General features: G+C 41.5%; 1 protein-coding gene across 3 annotated transcripts in view; it reads right to left on the bottom strand.

Annotated features, from left to right (window-relative positions):
- Positions 1-16,098, bottom strand: part of RyR (Ryanodine receptor) — a 186,570-nt gene that overhangs the window by 109,549 nt on the left and 60,923 nt on the right. Inside the window, exons 28-35 of one of the 3 annotated variants that reach the window (XM_080269465.1) lie at positions 15,643-15,732; positions 15,129-15,219; positions 11,826-11,879; positions 5,137-5,320; positions 3,992-4,230; positions 3,162-3,303; positions 2,590-2,802; positions 381-757 (exon numbers count right to left, since the gene is read on the bottom strand). In XM_080269465.1, coding sequence (XP_080125591.1) covers positions 381-757; positions 2,590-2,802; positions 3,162-3,303; positions 3,992-4,230; positions 5,137-5,320; positions 11,826-11,879; positions 15,129-15,219; positions 15,643-15,732 — 1,390 coding nt within the window. The remainder of the gene's footprint in view (positions 1-380; positions 758-2,589; positions 2,803-3,161; positions 3,304-3,991; positions 4,231-5,136; positions 5,321-11,825; positions 11,880-15,128; positions 15,220-15,642; positions 15,733-16,098) is intronic. The other 2 variants (XM_080269467.1, XM_080269466.1) reach the window with 2 other exon arrangements.

Raw genomic sequence — 16,098 nt, forward strand, 5'->3', positions numbered from 1 at the left:
CAGGTTGGAATGAAGATGATGATGATGATGATGATGTGAGATGTAGGCTGGGATGAGGTATAATTATAATGATACTGTAGTATGGAATGTGCTAAGTGCAAAGGTGCAATGGAATGTGTTAAGTGCAAAGGTGCAATGTGATGTGATGTGATGGGTGAATAGTGGGGCATGGAAAACACACACACACACACATACACAATTTGTCATGCACAGACCTGTGGAACAGCCTGGACAAAGAGATCGTCCAGTCTAATAACTGGACGATCTCTTCAATGCAAAATTTGACTTAATGAGAAAAAGAGACAGGACCCCACGAGCGTAGCTCACTTCCTGTATATCAGAACTAGGTAAATATACACACACACACACACTGAACTCACATGGTATTGGCAAAGCTCTCCAGATGCAGCGCAATGAGCAGGTTGTAGAATCCCATCCTGAGGGGCCCAGACATATACTCAGACCTCATTGCATAGAGAAGCTGCTTTTGGTCAACGTGTGAACAGAGAGTGTGGGCAGCTCTGTAATTGCTCTGGAAACACACAGCACAGTACAGGGCCAGTGTATGTGAGTGGAAGCTGAGCAATTTGTCATTTTCGATGAGTTCCAGGATGTCGATGCAGCGGTCCTCCTCGGGAATGTGAAGGGCCAACATGGGAACTGAGTCTTCTGCCAGCATTGACCAGCCTCGGATGTCGGAGAGTTTGAGTGCGTGAATTCGTAGGGAAGTATTCGGAACTCTTGACCACTGATACGGCTGTAGAAAGATAAGATCAGGTTAGGTTGGGTAGAGAGAGACAGAAGACAGCCAGTGAGAGGAAAAAATGTACTGTTTACTTGTACAACAGAGTCTCCATAAAACACAAGATATGCTCTGTAGAATCTTGTGATGAATCAAGTTCGTACTAAAACGTGATGTATATTTACATGTAAAATAGGGGGTTAGGTTCCGGGAACCCCCATATTTTTCCTAAAAAATATATACTGTATATAGGGAGGTAAGAGTGCTCACCATCCACTCACACGATGTAGTCCTGCTTTGGGTGTCTGCCCCTTCCTCTCTTCTATCCTTACTCTTCGTTCTTGCCTTCATTCTTTCCACTTCCTTCTGCCTACAGGTGACTACACTCCCTCTTCTTTCTTTACTTCATTCTTTCTTCTTCCTTTTGCCTGGGTAACTCTAAACTAAGGTGACAAGCCAATTGGTTTCCTGTATACCAGGAAACCATTTAATACACTGGGTGGTAACCAAATAACCTAATTATGGCACCTGGTTGTTCAGTGGGTAATTAAGGTGCTCCAATCGGATTGAGCCTGTGTAGGTTTATATCCAAGGAGTGGTTGGGGTCTTTTGCTAACATAATGTCACTCAGGAATGAGTAGGGCCGGCCACTCTCATCTTAAATGTCAGGACCAATTTGCCTAGCCCCAGGTTCCTACACTCCTCATGGGGCGACACTGGATTAGATGATGGATGGATGGATGGTTATTTTTTTTCAGTATTTCTGCCTTACCGTCTTAGATGCCCACTGCAGCAAGATTACGTATGATCTTGCCAACTGGACACATCAATGCATCCTAACCTAACCCAACCGAGAGGTATTCCCCCCAAGACCCCTCATAATTTTAACCACCTACAATTATCACAAAGTCTAAATTTGAAAGCCCCCACTACCAACCACACAAAGATTTCTAATAATCAACCTATGAAAATTGCCACCCACCATCACACATACAGTTTTTCATCAACAACTGCTATGCATGCATTGTCATAAAAAAAAAAAATGAAAGCATGGACAAACCGTAGCAAAGCTTCCATTAACAAATTAAAACAATCTTATGAAAGATTATCATTCATAATTTCAAATTTTTATAACTGCTCCAAAAGGAACAACATGCAACAGTTCAAATTTAAGCGTAAAGCATCTCTGAAAGTCGTCCAACCTGGCGCGAAATGCGTGCACCTGGCCACACTGCTGAAGCTGTAGGCAGGCAGGTATTGTACGTAAGTCAGCTTGTCAAGGAACCTTAGCAGCACCAACAAAAGCACAATGCAGGAATTGTAAACAAAAGCAGCCATCTGGAAATTCAATGCCTAAATGCACCCACTTAGTTTCTCTTGTGCAGCTGAGTGACAGTATCATGTTACTGAATAATACAGGGAAAAATTAAATGCTCATGTTATTGTATGATCATTATTTCCCTTAGTTTTAAACTGCGCCTTTACTGGATGTACCTGGTATATTACCATCCTTCAACTCTCTCACTATCACTTGAGAGACACAATGGACTGCAGAAGGGAAAGTTCAACTGACAGTTCAATAGGTTCATGTCCAGATGAGCCTGGCACCACAACAACAAGCATTTCTATACCACTTTGCCAGAGCATGAACTTCATCACTCAAACAATTAATTCTATTCCAACATACCCTCAGAATCTGGCTCTCCAATCTCAGGATGCTGTTGTTTACTGCAGTTGCATAACACAGCAACACTCAGCAGCCAATGCACACCAAGTTGAGCAGAACATTTAAACAAACTATTAAACACAGTATAGACAGTCAGGCAATCTACTTCATCCCAACTTACCCTCAGAATCTGGACCTTCAATCTCGGGGGCATCTGTGGCACGACATGTTTATCGCTGTTCTGCAACACTGCTGCACTCAGTGGCAATGTTGTTGGTGTACGACCCAATTCAATCTGCAGTACCTCCTTGCTGGTGGGCTCCAGGAAGACACCAGGGAACAGCTTGGTGCCGGGCTCCATGCGGTATTTGTGGCGCGTATCTTTGCCATCACACTGGAGAAGGTGTGGCCACTTTTGCACATTCATTTTACAGAAAACTTGACTTTAACTAATCTTGAAATATTACATATAAAAATACCTAATCCTTACTTCACCCCCTGAATTTTTTTTTTTTTTTTCCCCTCTAGATTATTTTCCTAGTTTAGGCAGGCCCACCAGAAGAGATGTAGTTAGTGAAGGTTAAATCAAATAATTCTAGCTCTAAAGAAATTCTCCAAAGCAAAATATTGTAGAACTTTCACAAGACAGTAAAAATAAAATCAACAGGACCTAACTGGATGGACTTTGACAAGTAAGACAGTATCTAATGGGTGAAGAGTCTGGGGCCACAAGTAGAAACAGTATAGTATTACCTGTAGGGTGATGAAACCAGTGGATGTGTCAATGAAGCAGCCTATGAACATGCCCTGCGAAGCACCCTTACCACCAGAGTCTGAGGTTACTTCAGCATGAAGCTCGTCAGCACGGAACATGTAGCAGCTGTGACGCTCAACCCTGAGACGCAATAAGAACAGATAATGATAGTAATAATAATAATAATCTGCCCATCCATCCATCCATCGCCCAATTCTATTCTGCCCCATCAGGGGCACAGTGGCCTGGGACCTGGCTATTCAGTCCTGATGTTTAAGGTGAGGGTGTTCAACCTTACTCATCCCAGAGTGGTATTATGTGAGAAATTAACCCCAACCCTCCCTCAGATTTAAACCATTATAAGTCTCCATCCCCACTTTTGCACACAGTACTCCAGAACAATGACAGACTATTGCATTTTGGACTGGTCAAAGGCTGTGTTGAGGATAAGGTACTGTGTTCAACCCTTTAGCTATACTGTATATTATTTCTTCTCCCAACCCACTCTCTAATTCTCCCCTTCTGTTCCTTCCTCCCTCTCCCTCTGTACTTGGGCATTCTGAATATATCCCTCTTCAGTACACTGTACTCCTATACAATGGAAGATCACACTTCGGGTTAGTCAAAGGCTATGTTGTGGATATGGTACTGTGTGGTGGCCTAACCACTGTACACAAGAGCTGTGTCTTGGACATGAAAGCCTCATACTGCAGAAGCAGGCATTAACATCAAAAAGGTCTTCCTTGTTCACTAGTCTTACTCCTAGTACATCTTCATTAATCATTCTCCAACTCTACTAGCAATTTCTCTCCCTCTACACAGTACTTACGCATTCTGAATATGTCCTTCCTCGGTATACTCCTGCACAATGACGGATCGTACTTTGGACTGGTCAAAGGCAGTGTCATGGATGTGGTACTGTGTTGTAACCCAACCAATGTAAACATGAGCTGGGTCCTGGCCAGGGAAGATTCTCACACCATAGAAATATTCGTTGATCAGCTTGAGGCATTCAGCGTCAAACAGATCCTCCTCACGCATCTCCTCTAATGCTTGTGTTGCTCCCTGCTGGGCAAGGAGATGCGGAGTTAATGGACAGTAAAGTTCTTATATTCCATGTCAACATTTGAAGGCTATATACAGTATACATAAAATCCCTACAGGTTCAAAAATCTCTCCAAAGCTGAATAAATTTATCTGGTGCTGGCAAGACTGAACCTGACAATGACATCAGTGATGCTGATATTCCAAGGTCCACATCAGGGTACTCTACAGTGCTGGAGATAGATGCAGTATAACTGGCCTGGTTATACGTGCATCCATCATCTCCCTCCCTATCCCTCACAAGGAAAATGGCGAACTGCACAGAAAGGGTAAATTCAGTCTGCATTCCACTGGGTTCACCTCCTGATGGGCATGAGGCCACAAACAAGAACAGGGTTACTTAAGGAGCCTACAAAGGATGTTAGGTACCCATCTATATCTCAGGGATGCAGGAGGGACCTGTCTGTTGCCTCCTGTTTGTCTGTGTCCAATGTCAAGTGCAATGGCAAAGCTTTCGCCAAAGTCCCAAAAGGAGGATGACCAGGAATCTGAAAGGTAGGTAAGAAGACTGCCAGTGGAGCATCCCTGACGGACCCATACTGACGATCAGAAAAAAGGTTGTAATAGGAAAGATGCGTTAAAATTTTTCTGTTAAGAATTGACTCAAAAACTTTTGAAACACAGGATGTTAAAGCAATTGGACGATAGTTAGAGGGTTGGGAACGGTCACCCTTTTTTGGGACTGGCTGAATGAGAGCAAACTTCCAGCAAGAAGGAAAGGTACAATTAGAAATACAAAGGCAAAACAGTTTACCTAGGCAGGGTGTAAGCACAGAAGCACAGTTCTTGAGGACAACACTTCTTGTGTGCTCCCATTCCTCTTTTTCTTTTCTCTTCTCCTGTTCCTTTCTCATCTCTCCTTACACTCACCTGTCTCTCAGGTATGGCAGGAGGCACCAGTTTGCTGTTATCCCCAGCCTGCCCCAGCCTAACAGAGGGGGATCGGTTCTTGCGTGCTGGACGGGGAACCTCCAGGGTGTTGGCTGTGGGTTCTGGAGTTCGTCCTTTGCTGCGGGCTCGGTCAGCGCTGGCCTCACGCTTCTTGCTGAAGAATCTAAAAACACCAAGAAACTAAAATGTCAATAATAGTATCACTGCAGAGTTTATCTTAGTTCTCAATACATGGCACAGGAGTTTAGCTCTCAGTACGGTATATGATCTTAGCTCTCAATAAAGCATCTTAGCCCTCAGTGCATAATCTCGATTTTAGTATCTGGTCTTTTTATATACTCTCAGTGGTGCTGAAGAGATGCCTTCATGTGGTGACACTGATGTGACCAGACAACTCTGCTACTGGTTATAAAACATCTCTCTACTCCCAGAAAGGAGGATGGTGGACATCATGAGAAGAGCAGCTTGTGTCTGCAGTCCACTGAGCTCAAGTCCAGCTAAGACTGGGGCTACAACAATAAAAACAACAAACAACACAAAGACAACATAAACATGGCAAGGTGTAACACAAAACAAAAACCATACAATTACATATGTACATCATTTTTGGCAGGGGGGAAAAAAAAAAAAAAAAAAAAAAAAAAAACTCATTCTATTACTCTTTACTGTCCATTAAAAAAAAATCACATTCTGTTACTGCTGAAGCGAGTACCTGTACTAATCCAAAAATACCAATAAATGTCTCAGCCACTTCAACCCTATGACATATTTTCTTGGTTTATGCTTGCTATTCACAGATTTTCCTTGGCTCTGGGAGAGAAATCAGGTTATAAAGAGGTTCCTGGAGACTGTTTCTAACCCTGTCACAACGCAGGGTTGTTCCAAATTTAATAAAATCATTTAGAAGTTATTGCTGCTTAACCCCAGTCTGTTTGGCCAAGCAGACCCTTTGACAAGAGGTAAACAACTGCTGCCATGGGGCTGTCCTACAGGTACAGCACAGTACATACACCAAGCAGGGAACCGTCACCCTTCGTGGTAGACCGTGCTTCACCAGGGTCCTTTCCACAGCAAGATGCAGGGAAAGAGCTAGTATGGCTCCTCTGTGATGCCACACCTGCTACACCCTGGGTGCGCAGCACCACCACATGTAACATGTCATTGGATTGAAGGTGTTAACAGAACTTATAGTTATAAAGTGCTCGTACAGTTCGATAAATCTGCAGTAAAGGTTAAAATATTGTTGCAAACTTCATATATAGGGTATCACTAAATAAAATGCAGTACTGTATATATACATATATATATATATAAACCAAATGCAGAAGATACTGACACACAACCCCATTGATTACGTACAGAAAAGCGAGTGAAAATGCAAGGGAATATTTTCCATGATGTATGTCACTGACTGCATGATAATGATGGCTATATACAGGGTGTCCTGGGAAGCATGTAGGAAGTTTCATCATTATCATCTTTTGGACCTCTTCCCACCTAAGGATAATGAGGTAGGGTCCTGAGAGCAAGACAAAACCTGATAGACAGAGAACTATCAACAGTTTACCCAATTAAATGGGCCACACTCTCATTCACACATCTTTGAAGCCCTCAAATCCTTGGGCTAATTCTGGGTAAAAAATTCTTAATCAACATGGGTCCCTGTAGCCATTAAGGAGATACAATCACTGATTACCTTGAGGGTGCACTGAAGGGGACCATTTTCACCTATAAGGTCATCAGTAACTGTAGCTTTGTAATGGCTGAGGTTTGGCCTCATATTGAGTCAGCAATTATTACTCTAAAATGGCTCAAGAATGACCTCCTGAAGTTTCTCACATTTCCTGGGACAACTGCATTTCATTGCTTGCATTATGAGTTATACACAATGGCAGTCAGGCAAAGCTAACATAAAACTGTTCAGAGCATATGGAAATAATAGTATATTCAAAATTGTTGGGCTGCAGGATCTTCATGGTGCAAGAATAAAATTCTGAGGTGATTGAAATGTGGAAACTACAAGTACTTGCTCTCCCTCACTCACTCTCTCAGTCATATTGCTCCCTCACTCACTTAAATATACATACATATATATATATATATATATATATATATATATGTATACAGTAAACCCTCTCTAATTTGAAACCGAATAATTAGGAAATCGGTTAATTCGGATCTTTTTTGACCACCAGACAAATAATTTTAATTCGGACAGAAATTCGAATTAAGCGAGACAAGTCTGAAAAGGGTTACAGTGATAAGTGGACGTGAACAGTTTTTTGTAGTGGTAAGTGTAGTAATAAATGTAATTTTTAAGAACTGCACAGTACCCTCAGTACAGTTAAGTGTACTGTACTCTACTACTGTGTTGCAAGACTTTATTATCAAGGTTTGACACTATTTTATTTATTGTATTGTGCACTCTTTGAGTATAAAGTAATAATATATGGTACTGTTCAATGATTTTGTGAAAAAGCCATGTTTTAGTGAGCATGGGTGTGATTTGGGGATAGGGGCAAATATGAGCTCCAATAATTCGGATTTTTGGATAATTCAACATAGAGTTCCTCCAATTAATCCATATTATAGAGGGTGTACTGTATATATATATATAAGTAGCTACTGTATTTGACAGCTCTTGCTGGAAGGGAAAAAAAAAATTCACATATGAAAATGTGAAAGAACAAGAAAAAGAAGTGGATGAAGGGACGAAAAAGAGGGCAGTTAGGGAAGGTATGGAGAAAAGGTAAGGAAATGGAGGAGGATTAGCAGTCAGGCAAGCATACAAGACATGAGATACAAAAGCAACTACAGAAGGTCTTTTAACCCGTCACGTCCCGAGGCTTTCCGCACCTCCGACATCCCCCAGTCCCGAGGTATTTTCGAAATTTTTTTTTTTGGCTAAAACCTTCGCTTTTGGTGAGAAACATCGAAAATTCATAGAGAAATCGCTCACCTGAGGTTTAAAGTGCCCATTCCAGGTAGGAGTTCCTCCTTACCTGAGTGGGTTTTCTAACATGCTGGCACCAAAGAAAACGAGTTCTATGGGAGGGTAACTATTTTATCCACTCATAAACGGTACTTATTTATTTACTTGGTACGAATGTATATGTAGTATGACAGTATATTGGTTTTCAAGCAGTAATAAAGGCATTATAAGCATTGTTTCACTCACTAACTAATCACCATACCTGACCTATTTTTGCCACACTACCTGATCATTATTTCTGGCTGTTTCTTCTTCTAATGCTATGTAAACATTGTCCTCCACATTGTCATCGATTGGGGAATCACTCTGGCCCTGAATAACTTTACTAGCCAGGTCACTGGTAACAGGTCCTTTGCCAAGACAATGTCGTGAGGGGGGGAGGGGGGAGGTTATGCAGTGTAAGGCATTGTCCTTGCTTGGTATCTTGTACAGGAATAGAGGAAGGTGTCCCGTGTATACATACGAAAAATCACGTGCGAAAATTGAAAATTGTGCAAATTAGCGACCTTGCAATTGCACGACGTACTGGTATGTCGCCGGGACTGGCAAATGCAAATCGTGGTGACGTACCCATACGTCGTCGGGACGGGGCGGGTTAAAAATACTGTACTGCCAAGACAACATTGCTGCTAACTGATACAAATATGATGAGAGACTGTGGTAAGGCAGTGAGTGGTAAAGTAAGTGATGAGAGAGAGAGAGAGAGAGAGAGAGAGAGAGAGGGAGGGGGGGGGAAGGAGATGAAAATAGAGAGGGAGAGGGATGAAAAAGGGACGGGAAGGGGAGGTTGAGAGACATGGAGTAGAAATGAGAGGGGGAGGGGAAGAAGAAGCAGGTAAGAGATGGAGATTTTGAGTGAGAGGGATAACAAGGAGGAAGGAAATGAAGAAGCAGACAGGAAGTAAAAGGGGGCAGAAGGGGCAAGCAACAGGTATGCAAGAAGGGGAGGGTGTGGGTTGACGAAAGGTTACACTGCAACATACATGAGTGGCAAGATGGAAGGGAGACAAGACGGCAAGGGAGAGGAAAGAGTTGACATATGTGGAGTGGTGGCATGTGCAGAGGCATACAATACTGGTGAGGTACCTGGCAGCCATTACAGCAGTGACGGCCGTGTGGAACTGTCTGCTGACGCCAACCATGGAGAGGAATATTAGTCATACCTGCCATGTCACACACGTATATATATACTTCCCTGTACACATCCTTAGTTATACCTGCCATGTCACACACGTATATATATACTTCCCTGTACACATCCTCACCTAGACACATAGATCTACATGTACTCCTCTAAACATCTTATCTACAAATACCTTCCTGTACACACACACACACACTATGTACTTCCCTCTATACACCTTACTTATACATACCTTCCTATACACATACACACACCTATTCATACTTGCCTCAACACACCTCACCTTTATGCACTTGTCTCTACACACCTTACTTACTTATTTACTTACACACACAACCTTACCTGCCTCTACACACGCACATAGCTAACTGCATACTGCCAGAGCATGTTTCTTCTAACCTGACATAAGACTTCTAACCCCTTTCAGTGCAGTTAATGGTCAGACATGGGCAGAATGGACTGATCTGACTAGTAACCATGGAGATTTATGCTCGTCTCAAGTCAGGCTCATCGGAATTCATGCAACCATGATTTAATACGATATTCAAGTTGTGGAAGTGGCCCAGTTCCATCAGACAAAAACAAGCCAACTACACTTAATTCTTATGTCATGCAAGAGGTCAGTATACCCCACCCAACCACACAAGGGAAGGCATGCTCCCATCTAATATAAATTTCTGAACTACTCAACGAGAATGTGCCTGACCTCTCCACACAGTCCCCCAGGAAATGTGCAAGAAAATTAAGGTTATTCTTGGGATAATTTTGAGTAATAAATGCTATACCAACAAGTGTCCAATTCTCAGTCATTATGAGGCTACAATTACTGATAGCCTTAGGGAAGAAATGGTGTACTTCATCACTCTCCCATACGATAATCAGTAACTGTAGCTTTGTGACAGCTGAGATTTACACCCATAATGATACAGCACTTACTGCCCAAGAACACTTTAAGTTTGGGACACATTTTCTGAGACACCCTGAATGTTATTTCTGACTGTACATTGTAATGTGGATGCAAGCTTATTAAATCTAACAGTCAAGGGCATTCCATAAATGTCTGTCAGATTTAGGGGTCTGTCATCCATTTTGCAACTTAATATATTTGCACATGGCCAAGAGATTCAAACTACAGTAAATGGGTTCTATTCACAACAGCTGAATGGCCATGTGGGCTATATACAGCAGTTTGTGGTCATACAGAATACAGTACATTCTCCTGAGCAAAATACTTCATCCCTTGCAACTGGACTGGCATCAGTTGTGCCCAAAGTGTATGAGAAGTAAGTCCAAGCACCACCCACTTACAACTGTGCTAATACTACCATGATTCACCCATGGCTGAGTGAGCAAATGGGTGTTTTTGAGGCCGTATCCACACATCAAAATCTTCCACACAGCAAGATTAGTGACTGAAGCAAGTGTGTATGTTATAAACAGCTGTCCTAGACACTTACACACTGAGGTAAATATCTGGCAGAGTAGTTATTTCAATGTCATAACATGAGGTCAAGTCAGGGATAAAATTGTGACCAACATTTAACCTCCTCTGCTTCTCACTTTCTTTTGTTGCTAATATTATTTGGCTGAGTAAGGTCAGGTGTGTTTCTCTGTCCACAAATACAAAGTTCTGCCTAATATTTCACCTCATTTGTTTTTAACTTTCCTCTGCTTGCTTAAATACCTAAGCTGAGGGAAGTTTGGTAAGTTTCCCTGCCCACAGATGATTTTATTCAGAAAGCTGCATTGTACAGGGTATAGGAGGCTTCATAACACCTCTTCCTTAGTAATTTATTATCTTTTTTAATTACACCCAAACATTCTCTTCTCTGATCACAATGCATCAGGAAGGAAAGTAAAAGACTTGCCCAGAGTGCGATGTAAATGCAGTGAAGTAGGAGGCCAGTTTTTATCCCTAACTTGACCAAATATATGTACAGGGCAAGAGGTAAGGACACTCATGGCTGTATTATAATGGCTTTGCAGATTTCATAACCATTCTTCCTTAGCAATTTAATGTACATATTACAACTCAATATCCTCTTATATGTTACTGATGCAAGCTTTGTTGATTTTAAGATGATACATAAAACATACAAATGATAGTTAAGCTGTAATAAACAAAATAAACTGCTGGGCAAGAAGTGCTACGAGGTCTCCTATGCCACCTACAATACAGCCACAAAAGTGGGCTAATACTTCTTTGACTGAGTGTACAGGTAATCAGCCCGCCATAAATGCAGGAGATGCATTACTAACTTGCCTGTGAATGGCAAAATTCCATAAACAATTGATGTTAACCCAAAGCAGCCCCTGTGGTTATAATTTAACTATGTAGCGGCATTTCCTTTGCAGTGCCCCCCAAAACATCATCAGACATTAGCATCTATTTGTTTACATGTACTTAGAGTTTTATTTATTTATTTTTCCTAACACCTTGCACAACAAAAACTCCAATGACAAATGTGTGAATACTGAGGGCTGGATGTATACTGCATGTACAGGGCCAGAGACAAGGACAGCCAGACTCACCTGCTCTTGAACCTAAGTCTGCGCTCGGTGAGGTCCTCGCGGATGAGATCCATGCTTGTAAGAGAGACACGTGGTTGCAGCCACTTTGTTAGTCATGTGATAGGGAGGAACATAAGCCATTCTACTGTACTGTTACTCTGCCTCACCAATGCAATGCTAACTACAGTGCTGTACTGTACTCTCACCAAAACTACAAAACAACCAGGAACACATGCAGAAACACTAAATGACTGAACAATATCAAACATACAGTGAAGAGCTCAAATACCCACATATAATCCACATTAAACATGAAGTCTTTTGAATCAACTGACTATTAAGAGAACAGCTATACAAAAAGGGTTGGTCAAGCCTAATTATGGGGTGGCCTGAGGAACTCTATCGAGGGCCCCTGATGTATTCCTCTGGATACTTGGAGTGACCAGGCACATTTCAGGGTGGCCAGTGAAACCCTGGCAACCCCTCTGGCTACAACACTGGTTACTTGTAGGTCCAATTTTCTGTTCCAGAGCTCTTCTGAAATGCCTGAACAGGGAATGGTAGCAGACAATCCCATTTTACTCTCTTCCGGGTGTAAGGGTCTGAAGCTTGGCTTCCATACTCCAACACATTTAAGGGCTGACCTCAACAGCATCTACATGACTGAAAAAACCCCAGCCACAACTGGGCCAATTAAACCAGTACACGTAAGATTAGGCTGTCGCTGACTGGTAACCAGCAGACATCTTAATTATTATAAAAATATACAATAAAACACAAAAGAAAATATCCACAAAACACATGACCAAAACTCAACTACATCAATAAATGTTAAAAACACTAACAGCCAAACCCATATTACCCTTTTTTTGAGACTTAGATGCCAAAGTCTAGGTTACTGCAGTCCAGCACATTTATAGGTAAATGAATGATGAACTTCCAGCCACATACTGGAAATCACACCTATATTTGTGGTTATACCATTACCCCAATTGGTGTGTTCTAACCGCTAGACCTATCTGCATATCCAAATATGAGGCAAATCTGACCTGTACAACAAAACACACTCTGCCTGTGCTCCTGGTTGTTACTGATGTCATACTGGAAGCTGTTCTCTTAGCATGTTAGGAGAGGCTGGGGATGCACTGTTACTATCCAGGCTCTGCATTGTCATCCGCTAAGCAGGCTCCCTGATATCTCTTCCTTATCAGTTTATTTCTGTATCCGTTAAGTCAATATATCCTTGTTTTTATTTAGCAACCAACACTGTTATGGAAGAAATTCAGATGACATAATATAAGACAATAATAATCTATACTACGCAATTTCAGTCACTATGGAAGAGGATTTAGACAGCCTCTTAAATTGACAAGAATACAGGTCCAGGAGGCTGTTAGCTCACTTGGAGGGAAGGGGCATTTACTTGTTTGATGCAGGGTAATGAGCAGTACAAACTAGACAGTTTGTTGTTGTTGGAAGCAAGGGAACAACATTTCAAATAACTTGCTGCATACTTCACCCTACCACACACCTCACCCTGACTGGTGCACCAAATACAAAAATTAATTTTACTATCCAACTGTAAACCACATCAGCTAAAAATTACTTACACACACACACAAAAATGCATCAACCCAGCCTTTGTCATTTCAGCATCCAACTCTCCCTCATATCCCTCACACACATCACTTCCCCACCAACCCTAACCATTTCCTACTCATTCACTGTTCCTCAGCCAAGGTCTTTAACCCCTTAACCCCAGGTGATGACCATAGTCTACCATCTAGCAAAACATGCTCTACACCCTGGGTGACTACTATAGTCGATCTGGAAAATTTTGAAAAATTGCGGGTGTTTTCCTCTCCTCTCCCACCCTCCACCCTCACAGTCAGTAAGATATCTTAGAAAACAGTGTGTGTGTGTGTGTATATATATATATATATATATATATAAAACAATGTGAAAAATTGCGGGTGTTTTGCACGTGTATACATGTCAGTATGGTGGTGACATGTGACTTCCTCCCCTCTGCCACCCTTCACCATCACTCTGCCTGTCGCAGTCAGTAAGATATCTTAGAAAACAGTGTATTTACCTAATTGTGATATAGAAATGAGCTACGCTCGTGGGGTCCCGTCTCTGTTTCTCAATAAGTCAAATTTAGCTTTAAACTCGTTTAAGTTTTTAGACTGGACGATCTCTTTGTCCAGGTTATTCCACAGGTCTATACATCTATAAGGAAAACTAAATTTCTTGCTATCCTTCAAGCAGCTTGGCTTCCTCAGTTTCATCCTGTGTCCTCTTGTCACTCTCTTATCCCATAAAAACAGATCTTCTTTGTCAATTTTATCTACTCCCATCATGGTCCTGAACACTGCAATCATGTCACCTCTCCTTCTCCTTTCCTCTAAGGAAGGCAAATCCAGCTTTTCCAGCCTCTCTCTGTACGACAGATCTACCAGACTGGGGACCATCTTGGTTGCTGTTCTTTGTATTCTCTCAATCTTGTTTATATCTTTCTTTTTGTGTGGGGACCACACTACTGCTGCATATTCCAGCCTGGGGTGAATCGTGGCCACTATCAATTTTTTCATCATCTCCTCATCCATATAATGAAAAGCTAGTCTTATATTAGTCAGGAGTTTATACGTCTCTCTAACTGTCTTGTTAATGTTTGGGGGGAAACCCAAGGCTGGTAAATGGTCCACATTGAAATACATGTTAAAAGTACCCCAATATACAATACCCCGCCTAACGATACGATTTTACCTAACCAATTAGATCGTTAAACCGGGGTATGCCTGTACATATATATACATATATATATATCTACAGTACATCTACATCTATCTATTTATATATATATATATACTGTATATATATATATATAAAATACATATACTATGTTGATTGCCTACCTACCAGTCTACTGATAACATCATCACACAGCCAAAGGTTTGTACTTTCATCTCCTGTTAAGTTTTTTACTCTTTCTTTTTTTTGTTTTTGAAAATGGGGCAAAAATCGCTTATTATCCCAGGCTGGGAGGGTAAGCGGCCGAGCCCCAAGCCTGGGGTTAATGTCATCAACATCATCATCCTGACCTCTTTTCCCATCCGATGAAGAAGAGAGGCAGTGTCACCACTTGAATGGAAAAAAAGAAACACATGATAGAGAGAGAACTATAACAACTTCATATCCAATGAAATGGTCTACACACTCATTCACCATTCACGAAACAGGAATCCTTACTTCACCTCACATCCACAAATACATGCTTCATAATGCCTATCAGATACTCAATCCTCAGTGAAGGTTACTCACCTAAATGGACTCTTGCCTCGTTTTTTCCTCTCGTTTGGCTCTGGTGTGGTCTGGTCTCGGCTGCCAGATCCCTCCGGTGATGGCAGCTTGCCTGATGTGAAAAATTTCATATCATCATCGACCAAAACCTCTTTTCACACCTAAGGATGGGGTGAGTAAGGCCCAGAGCATGAAAACACTTAACAGGAGGGGAAACTAACCAAAAGTTGGCCCAATAAAATAGGCTACGCCCTCAATCATTTACAGATAGAAGCCTCCAGAATCTTGACTCCATCCCAAAGATTCTACATGTGCAGATAGTCATTTGAGGCACATGTCAGTGGGGGAGGCCATGAGGATGAAGAACCCTTCCCATCCAATAAATAAATAAATAAATGAATAAAATAAACATAATAAAAGCAAAAATTTAATACAAATTTGCAGAAGTTAAAAAAAATAATAATAATATTCACATGAATGTGAAGGATAAATACAAAGACAGAGAGATGGCCGGACACTCCAGTATCTCACCAACCTGATTCTGATGTGGGTTTCTCCACAGGGGTACCTTTTCTTGCAATGCCCTCATCAGCTTCAACACCCTCCTCATTGCTGTAGTGCAGTTCTGAAAATATATAAAGCTGCATCAAGCAAACTTGGAAAATATATACAGCTATATCAAGTAGGCTTGGAAACTATATATAGCTATGTCAAGTAAACCTGGAAAATACATACAGCTTTGTCAAATTAGTTAATCTATTAATCCACATATCTTAATCCAATATCCTTCTGGTAACTATTTTTTGCTTTTATAAGAAAGGATTAAAGGATGAATGCAGGCAGAGAGTTGTCACATCCAGACAAATCTGAGTGAAGAAATAAATTAATGGGTGGGACTGAGGGAAAGAGTATCCTATACTTAACATCTGAGCTGTAGGGGTCAGAGAGAGAGAGAGAGAGAGAGAGAGAGAACCCACCCATAAATTACAAA

The sequence above is a fragment of the Coenobita brevimanus genome, chromosome 33 (assembly GCF_032717465.1).
Source record: "Coenobita brevimanus isolate Jiangsu-jjx chromosome 33, ASM3271746v2, whole genome shotgun sequence".
Lineage (NCBI taxonomy): Eukaryota > Metazoa > Arthropoda > Malacostraca > Decapoda > Coenobitidae > Coenobita > Coenobita brevimanus.